The sequence below is a fragment of the Rhopalosiphum maidis genome, chromosome 3, assembly GCF_003676215.2.
Source record: "Rhopalosiphum maidis isolate BTI-1 chromosome 3, ASM367621v3, whole genome shotgun sequence".
NCBI lineage: Eukaryota > Metazoa > Arthropoda > Insecta > Hemiptera > Aphididae > Rhopalosiphum > Rhopalosiphum maidis.
This window is the reverse complement of record NC_040879.1, coordinates 20,784,937-20,795,006: the sequence shown is the minus strand read 5'-3', so window position 1 is coordinate 20,795,006 and position 10,070 is coordinate 20,784,937. Positions and strand designations below refer to the sequence as shown.

The 10,070-nt window shown below is 25.8% G+C and overlaps 1 protein-coding gene across 3 annotated transcripts; it reads right to left on the bottom strand.

Annotated features, from left to right (window-relative positions):
* Window positions 1–1,053: 1,053 nt before the first annotated feature.
* Window positions 1,054–9,849, bottom strand: LOC113556118 (digestive cysteine proteinase 1). 3 transcript variants are annotated; one of them, XM_026960883.1, is made up of 12 exons: window positions 9,470–9,849; window positions 6,934–7,065; window positions 6,689–6,861; window positions 6,513–6,617; window positions 6,202–6,337; window positions 5,934–6,129; window positions 5,619–5,839; window positions 5,449–5,549; window positions 4,891–5,019; window positions 4,433–4,604; window positions 1,757–1,780; window positions 1,054–1,439 (listed from the first exon to the last, which is right to left on the bottom strand). In XM_026960883.1, exons 1-12 carry the CDS (start codon window positions 9,579–9,581, stop codon window positions 1,255–1,257), a joined length of 1,686 nt encoding a protein of 561 aa, XP_026816684.1. In that variant the 5' UTR covers window positions 9,582–9,849; the 3' UTR covers window positions 1,054–1,254. The 3 variants fall into 3 exon arrangements, with proteins under 3 accessions (XP_026816684.1, XP_026816683.1, XP_026816682.1); XM_026960882.1 differs by having other exon boundaries at window positions 1,757–1,837; window positions 4,490–4,604; XM_026960881.1 differs by lacking the exons at window positions 1,054–1,439; window positions 1,757–1,780 and adding an exon at window positions 3,706–4,091 and having other exon boundaries at window positions 4,409–4,604; window positions 9,470–9,848.
* Window positions 9,850–10,070: the final 221 nt, after the last annotated feature.

Below are 10,070 nucleotides of genomic sequence, written 5' to 3'. Positions count from 1 at the left end.
ATTTGTTTTGCCTTAAAAATCTACTCTTATCACTATCATCGTAAACTTGTAAAAGTGTTGTACTTCATAAAAACCATAAAAATATATTATGTTAATGTCAAATAGAAATAATAGTAACTACATAATAAATAATTTCAATAACTTTTTTAAATAGTTCTTATGAAAGACAGAAAACTTATTAAAATACGCTCATTACAGCTTAATTGTAGCAAGAATAATAAAAAATAAATGTTGACTTAGTTTGATAATAATTTTTAAACTAATAAGTTATAATCAGGACTCAGGACTTAAAGCATTTGTTTATTTTTAGGGATTGACTTAAAACATAACAGTGTGCTATGGAAGTGTATATCATGTTACAACATGTTCAATTATGAAATTTGAGTGCTTTTTTTTGATTTTTCAATAATTTTTTAAAAAGATGCTTATTTCCAGTTTTTCTGATTATGTTTACTTTTTGATCAGTTTTTCTACTTTTTATGGTTTTTTTCAGAAAATCCCTAAGAAAATCTATAAATAATAAGGCAAAATGTCTTGGAAGTAAAGGTTGATTTCTATAAATATAGATTTTTTTTTTTTTAGTTAGAAACTTTTCCTAATCATTTTTTTTCAATATTTTTTGTAATCTTTAATTATATTATTCTTAGCTAACACAGTTACAAATTAAATCTAGTACCTGCTTTATCATGTAAAAAGAAAGTTTTTTTTTTTATTAAATATTTTTACTAAAATTTAAGTTTTTTTAATGCTTATTTGAGGGATTATAATGATGTTTTTAAACACTTATTTTAATGATTTTAAGTACTATAAGTCCCGAGTCCTGGTTATAATCATATATATTATTTTAATTGAATAAAATAATAAATTATATTCCACTCACCTGTCACCTGTAAGGCTGTAAATGCATTTTGTTTTTCATAATAAGGAGAATTTCATATACAATCATAGCAATGAACTAACATAATTTGTGTACCTTTTAATTGACTAGGTAATAGATGTAATTAGGAAATAGATAATCGATTTCGTCAAAATTATTCTTATTAAAACATATCCTGTAGATATAAAACTAACAGTCGTTTATTTAAAAATAAATGAAATAGTACAATATTTTAATTTAAATTCATGATTAACATTAATTAGTACCAAATAAGTTGTAAAACTAAAATCAATATATTTTACTTTCATGCTTAAAAATGTAAAATTATTATTAAACAAAAAAAAATGACAAAGAATTTTGAAATCTTAAATTTAAGTCTACATAATAACATATGTTGGACTAGTGAGAACACCACAATTGTTATCTTTACGAGAAATAAGTATGTAACCAGCGTTACCCCAGTGAGTTGACCATGAATTTTTTACTAGCCAGTATGGATGCCCATCCAACGTACCATAACCCACCAACAACACGGCATGATTCAACTCCATTGGACCATTACCTGCAAATAAATACAAATACAGTGTGATGGATAATTTCACACACATTAATTCTCTATCATATTTGAGTATATTTATCATATTGCTGAAAAAATTGGAATTTAAAAAAAAAATTAAAAATTAAAGTATTGATGTATGACTTATGTTATGCAAATAATGCTTGTAGTAGATACTAAAATCAATAGTTTAATCGTTATCCTGACAGTAGTGAATTCAATAATAAGGAAGATAGCACCAATTGGCATCCTTCAGCACACGTCAAACAATGTTGTAACTATTTGGTGTCATCTGCGGTGAATGTGTTATAAAAAATACTTACGGCATTCTTTATCGTAGTAAACACCATTTGAATAAAAAGCAAATGTTTTTAGTGAAGCATAAATGGCTATAGAAATTGGACCTTCGTTGACTAAAGCGATTTTTAACACCTATTACTACACCTATTGCACTTTTACATGCGATAATGTTTAAACAAATTAATAGAAAATAATGATAAGCTCGAAATGGTAGTTTTTGTAGGAATAACCTTATAAAATATAACCACAAGACTTAAAAAAGTTATAAATTCTATAGTTTTATTAACACAAACCAACAAAAAACCATACAATATAATAATATTTTTTAAGTAAATTTTTGAATTCTATGAAATTATTACTCATGAGCCAGAAATTAAAGTAAAATAATGTTATCGTTACAGGCGTAAAAAAAAAGAACCTAAATTGTATTCAATTAAAATAAATATTGAGGTAAAATATTATTGTTGAAAATATAAATTGTTTTACTTTTGAAGTTCCAGGTGAAAATGTATTAAAATTTCACTCTGAAAAAAAAATATTACGAAAATCTACTGATAGGTTTAAAAGAATATAATAACTCAAGAGACCAATATAAATACCAATTTATCATTTTAAAATGCTTATCAATAAAAAATTTAAAAAATTACTGGATTATTAGAGCTTGCAGTAACTAAGGTCATTGTTTTAGCCAATTTGGCTAAATTAATTATAATAGCATAAAAACATATACTCATTATACTTATTAAATAACTATAAAGTATAAGGTTATAAAATTATAACATTAAATTATTATTTATATATATTGTATAGAACTTTCATGAATAATATGCATGTACGCAATATATTAATATGTTTAAATTAATCTATAAAAAAGACAACCTTTAATATGTAAAAACAATAATTATTTAAATCAAAATCCATTTGTTTTGCCTTAAAAATCTACTCTTATCACTATCATCGTAAACTTGTAAAAGTGTTGTACTTCATAAAAACCATAAAAATATATTATGTTAATGTCAAATAGAAATAATAGTAACTACATAATAAATAATTTCAATAACTTTTTTAAATAGTTCTTATGAAAGACAGAAAACTTATTAAAATACGCTCATTACAGCTTAATTGTAGCAAGAATAATAAAAAATAAATGTTGACTTAGTTTGATAATAATTTTTAAACTAATAAGTTATAATCAGGACTCAGGACTTAAAGCATTTGTTTATTTTTAGGGATTGACTTAAAACATAACAGTGTGCTATGGAAGTGTATATCATGTTACAACATGTTCAATTATGAAATTTGAGTGCTTTTTTTTGATTTTTCAATAATTTTTTAAAAAGATGCTTATTTCCAGTTTTTCTGATTATGTTTACTTTTTGATCAGTTTTTCTACTTTTTATGGTTTTTTTCAGAAAATCCCTAAGAAAATCTATAAATAATAAGGCAAAATGTCTTGGAAGTAAAGGTTGATTTCTATAAATATAGATTTTTTTTTTTTTAGTTAGAAACTTTTCCTAATCATTTTTTTTCAATATTTTTTGTAATCTTTAATTATATTATTCTTAGCTAACACAGTTACAAATTAAATCTAGTACCTGCTTTATCATGTAAAAAGAAAGTTTTTTTTTTTATTAAATATTTTTACTAAAATTTAAGTTTTTTTAATGCTTATTTGAGGGATTATAATGATGTTTTTAAACACTTATTTTAATGATTTTAAGTACTATAAGTCCCGAGTCCTGGTTATAATCATATATATTATTTTAATTGAATAAAATAATAAATTATATTCCACTCACCTGTCACCTGTAAGGCTGTAAATGCATTTTGTTTTTCATAATAAGGAGAATTTCATATACAATCATAGCAATGAACTAACATAATTTGTGTACCTTTTAATTGACTAGGTAATAGATGTAATTAGGAAATAGATAATCGATTTCGTCAAAATTATTCTTATTAAAACATATCCTGTAGATATAAAACTAACAGTCGTTTATTTAAAAATAAATGAAATAGTACAATATTTTAATTTAAATTCATGATTAACATTAATTAGTACCAAATAAGTTGTAAAACTAAAATCAATATATTTTACTTTCATGCTTAAAAATGTAAAATTATTATTAAACAAAAAAAAATGACAAAGAATTTTGAAATCTTAAATTTAAGTCTACATAATAACATATGTTGGACTAGTGAGAACACCACAATTGTTATCTTTACGAGAAATAAGTATGTAACCAGCGTTACCCCAGTGAGTTGACCATGAATTTTTTACTAGCCAGTATGGATGCCCATCCAACGTACCATAACCCACCAACAACACGGCATGATTCAACTCCATTGGACCATTACCTGCAAATAAATACAAATACAGTGTGATGGATAATTTCACACACATTAATTCTCTATCATATTTGAGTATATTTATCATATTGCTGAAAAAATTGGAATTTAAAAAAAAAATTAAAAATTAAAGTATTGATGTATGACTTATGTTATGCAAATAATGCTTGTAGTAGATACTAAAATCAATAGTTTAATCGTTATCCTGACAGTAGTGAATTCAATAATAAGGAAGATAGCACCAATTGGCATCCTTCAGCACACGTCAAACAATGTTGTAACTATTTGGTGTCATCTGCGGTGAATGTGTTATAAAAAATACTTACGGCATTCTTTATCGTAGTAAACACCATTTGAATAAAAAGCAAATGTTTTTAGTGAAGCATAAATGGCTATAGAAATTGGACCTTCGTTGACTAAAGCGATTTTTAATGCTTCTTCATCATTAGTTGTTACATTTACAAAACCTGATATTTTTGTAAGATCGTTATTTGATATGTTAGCTATATGACAGTAACCATCCTAGAATAAATCACAAACATAGATATTTATGAGGATGGATTAATAAAATACAACTATTTTTATAACATGTGAATTTTTAAATTAATATAAACTGTTTTAAATACATTTAAATTGTATATTTTTTTGTAGATAAAATTAATAGAAAAAAATTAAATATATTTGAACTGTAAAAAAATTAATATACATTTAGTTCCATGTAATAATAAGAAAATAAATAAAGATTTTGTTTCAAATTACTAATAATAATTTGAACATATTACACAAATCGTGATGAATGATACAATACCTGAGAAAGGTATGGACCGTATTCTGCTTCAGTAGGTAAGCCATGCTTTTCAATCCAAGAATAAGCACGGAAATCTTCTCCTCCATCACATCCATTATTACCAAAACCCCAACTACAGTCTACTAAGGCCTATAAAAACAACAATAGATAAATTAATTTCTTAATTTTACTTTTATAAGCAGCATTATAATTAACATTTAAAATAAATATTATTTTTTTAAAGTTTTAAATCTATTGAAAAAATCAAAAATGTGACTATTGCATATTATATTGTTCATAGAAAATAAAACAAAAACAAAAATATGTGTATTATTTTAAGACTTGAAAATTATAAAAATACATATAAATACTTTTCAGAATATTTTATTTCTTATCTTAAATATTATTTTCTATTTATTTAAACACACATGTAATAAAATTGATTGTACGTAGAAAACAATTACATTTGTCTTTCAACTCAAAAATTATTTTATAAGTTTCAATACTTAGTAGTATGTATTTTAATAAAGAACAAGCAACTGTAAATTAAGTAATGTTTTAATTAAGTTAAGTGTATACCTGTTCAGAAAAACTTTTACGTTCACCGTGTTTCATGAAATATGCTCCTTCGACGGCACCAGTAGTACCAAAACTCCAACAAGAACCACAAATTGATTGATCTAATAATTACAATTATATAAATTAATTACAAAAAATATCTTAACGAATGTATCACTAATGAAAACTACCTTTAACAGCAGTTACAGCACCAGCAATTCTCCAATCAATTTCAGATGGTAATTTTTGAAAATCAGTTTTATTATAAGGGAAAGGTTCTCCGCCGTTATGTTCTTCATCACTTAATTTTCTATAACCACACATTGATTTAAGTTCTGAATTGGAATAATCAGCCAAATGATTGACAGCAAGTGTATAACCAACATTAGCTCGATTTTTTGAATGAATATATCTAATACAAATACATAAATGATTAATTTAAAAATCAGTAACTATATTCAAAATTTTGATAAATGATTTATAAGTTATTTAAAATAAATTGTCACCTTAAATTTTGGCGAAAATTATTTTTACGGTCAAAATGTTCAACTGTATCATTAGAATAAGTTTTGTTATGAAGTCGTTTAAATTCCTCAAACGTGGAATCTATATACTCTCCATAGTTATTTATGAACTCCATCATAGGATTAAAATCATAAATATGATTTACACCAGGTCCAGGGAAAGATTCACATTTTAATGCTAAAACCAATGGTTTTAAATATCTAAATTATTCAATTAATAAATAGGTAACTTAAGTTATTATTGATATACCTTCGACGTTGAAAATACTTGGATCAGGCTTCACTGGTGTATAATGTTTGTATACGATGACATAGTCATCAAAATGTGATAGAAATACTGAATTAAATCCATTCATTTGATACCGCAATGGATAAGCAATATCATTCTAGCAAATAATTACAATTTAATACATGATGATATCATATTATAAATATAACAAGTATTTTAATTTTACTTCACTGATACTCTTCATATTATAAAACTTTTTATCTATGTGTACTAATTCAATTTATACATATATAACTAATTATAAATCGTAAGTTCTTAAGTATATTACTTACGTGTCTATATAACCACATTATGTATTTGCCAACTGTTTTTTCTACTCTTTTAATATAAACCCATTTTTCGACTACAATACCATTTTCTAAATGTTCGCTAACTAACTAAAAGTAAGAAATAAAATACATTTAAACATTAATTTTAATATCAAATATAACTTATTGAAATCAGCAACCTTAAAATCGCTTAGGTCTGGAAGAGTTGGTTGAGGAGAAATGTGCATTTCATCAGTTCCGTTCACTTCTAAACATTTTAGAGTATTTGTTTCTGTTTCAGTAGTAACAGGAACAATTTTAAGAGATGCACCAAAAGAACCTTTATTGGACAATTGATATGTTTTTGCCATTCCTATTTCATTTTACAATTTAATATTATCAAACTTAAAAACTTGTTTTTTTAATAAAAGAATAAAAAATTTACCTTGATAATAATCAATACGACTATTTCCAGAGTCTGAATCATACCAAGCACTAAACGGCTCATGCACTTCAGCAAAAGGAATAAATATGTCACCTTCTACAGAATAACTCGGACTCCATTTTGGTAAACCAGCTATAATATAAAAAAAAAAATGACCAAAGAATTAATAACAATCAATGATTCAATCAACTACAATTATTAATGTTTATCACTTTTAAGTTATAAATATACTTTTGTTATGTATTATTTATTCAAAAAATAATTAAATATAAAATGTATTAACATAAATACAATGTATATTTTTCAATACAATTAAATAACTTTAACTTTTACCTTACACAAACAATCTTATGTAAGGGCTTTGATTTTTAGTATCTTAATAAATAAAAATATTTTAACTATCTATAAAAATTAAATGATTTATTAAGAAATGTTTGTATATTTAAATGTACCTAATACCTACCTATTGGCTATTTATTTATTTATTAATAAACTATTCAATTTATTTTACATTTAGATGCAAATTAATACAAATTATAAATAGCTTTTATAACAAATTCATATCAAGCTAACAATTAACAATAGCTTATATGAAATAGTAATACAGAAGATTCTCGTTATGTCAAATCTCAAGGAGAACAGGAAAAAGTGAGATATCGAGTTTTATTAAAATTCTTAAAAAAATTGGTGAATAATTTGAATGCTTAAAATGCGTGATTTAAATACTTAAAGTACTAGTATATACATACATATCAATAAGCTACAATAATGTACAAATTATTTTTATTTTTTCAAAAAATCTGTCATTACAATGTTTTATATTACTTTTGTTTTTGTAAGAATGTAAAAATTAATTGTAAAGACATTTAATTTACGCTTATTTTCCATTACACTATATTGTATACAAATGACTACAAATATTGACAACCAACACGTGAAATCACAATCTCTATACCCACTAAATGTACTGTTTAATTTTTTTATCTTACCTTAATAAAAATGTTATTTGTGTATTCGAGATAACAAAAAACAATTAATTTTATTTCGAGTTATTGAGAGCAAAATGCTATTAAGTATAATAGTAGTTTCAAGGGGATTTCTATGTATATTGAGATAACAAAAATTTGAGATATTGACGTTCGACATAATAAGATTCTACAGTACTAACAATTCAAATTTTTTACTTGAAATTAAATCAATAACAAATATGTATGTAAATAGAAGGTAAAAATATTATAAGAATACATAGGTAACTACAATAAAAAATTCAAAAATAGTCATAGATTATCATTTTTGTATACCTACTTTAAGTACTAAATTCAAGACAAAAATTTTAGCAAGTCCATAATCTATCAAAAAATAATAAATTATTATTTATTATGATTATTAAAATATCAAACAAAAATGAATTGAAAATTGAACTGTTTGGTCATAATCAACTGTGTACACTATTTAATAATTGTAAGACTTATCAGAATGATGAGTAATTATTTATTTGCACAATGGTTTCATAGAATAAGTTATTTAAATTTTAATTGGATCATAAAGTAATTTTAATACCTATTGTTAATAGGATTCATTTTTTAAAAAATTATTTCTAGACCTACTAGATTTAATAAATAAAATAATATGACTATTTACGGCTTATGCATATATTTATTTAAGATTGATAAAAACAAATTAATCCTAGGTACGCAATGTTAATCAAGAAAATCAATTTCTTTCCACTCATTAATGGTTTTTAACCATCATCATTAAATTGTTGTTTAGTTACAAATAAAGATAAAAATAGCAACAAATTAGGTGATTAAGTACTCCTTTTCTAATTCAATTCCTATCTAAAATAGTTTGAAATATGAATCTACTTATAAGAATAAATTAAATACCAACAAACAAGTTTTGTAAGATTGATCCATAATTGTTTATTTTTTTTTTAGCAGGTACGATAACAGTCAAAAAAAGAGAAAATAATAATAGGATTAGTAGGTACCAAATAGAATTTTAAATGATTGAAACCTAATAAACCTGTGAGGTAATGAACAAAACATAGTTCAAACGTTACAATTGGTGTGCAGTAATTAATATATTATAGATAGCTGGTAATACGAGAGCATTCATGAACCATCTACAGTCCATCATCACAATGAAGCGGAACTAAGTAAAATCTCATGGTTCCAAAGTGCCAAAGTAGAAGGAATGCACGCAGTGGCGTGTTCACACCACTTTTGGTAGGCCCACTAGGCCTACCCAATTTTTATTTGACTTGACTGTTTGGTTTTTTTTTTTATCAAACATAAAATTGTTACTATTAATATTATTAATTATTTATTATTGAATATCATTATCATACCCATATCGGCCATATCCCATTTGATAGCCGATACGACAAGTCTTCGCTAATTGTTATAAATACACTTACACACTACAGAACAAAACTGGCCTACCCAATTATTTTGTAATGGATATGCTACTGTGTATTCACACGTACCCCCGTTAAAAAATAATAAAATAAAAATTAGGCGACGCCAATAATTACGTTGTGTGGGCTCGCCGGACGAGTAGTACTCGCGGATCGGCAAGGGCAATAACGCCGTGGCCGAATTGAGCAGGAATGACCCGAAAATCAGTTGGACGACGGCGGCAGTCATTGTCGCGAACGTGGAAACTCGAATCGGACGACGGAAAATCGCTCGGAGGACGAACGGACGACGGAAAACGCACCGATAACGAAAGTAATAGTGCTATTACGTGACGGTCAACTCATCTGGTCGGACGCAAATGATATAATCGGCACACAATGAACGTGACACGGTAGGTACGTAACAACGAGCAAAGGCAACAAAACGACGCTGCAGCAGAGTGCAGTTCAACAGCCGGTTGTACGTTATTACCGAATATCGGCTTATCTCGTATTGTAATCGGTAGGTATTCGGAGGCCAAAGATCGAGACACCACCCCCTCCCCGCCACTACTCAAAACATCGAGTCGTCGTCGGCGATTATAAAATATGCGAACTGCAATAACATTAACCGGCAGCTGCAACTACTGCTGCTGCCGTCCGATTTCCTTTGTCGTTTAGAGGACAAAAAAAATATGTGTTTGTTGTTTGTATTATTATTATTATTATTACCAATTGG

What these genes read in the sequence shown, in the direction of transcription:
- LOC113556118 (XM_026960883.1), bottom strand. Translation starts at nt 9,581, where the DNA reads ATGACTGCCGCCGTCGTCCAACTGATTTTCGGGTCATTCCTGCTCAAT. An exon ending in CAGACCTAAGCGATTTTAAG is followed by an intron (nt 6,618 to 6,688) that starts GTTGCTGATTTC and finishes TCTTACTTTTAG; the next exon opens with TTAGTTAGCGAACATTTAGA. An exon ending in ATTTGCTTTTTATTCAAATG is followed by an intron (nt 1,781 to 4,432) that starts GTGTTTACTACG and finishes TTTATTCAAATG; the next exon opens with GTGTTTACTACGATAAAGAA.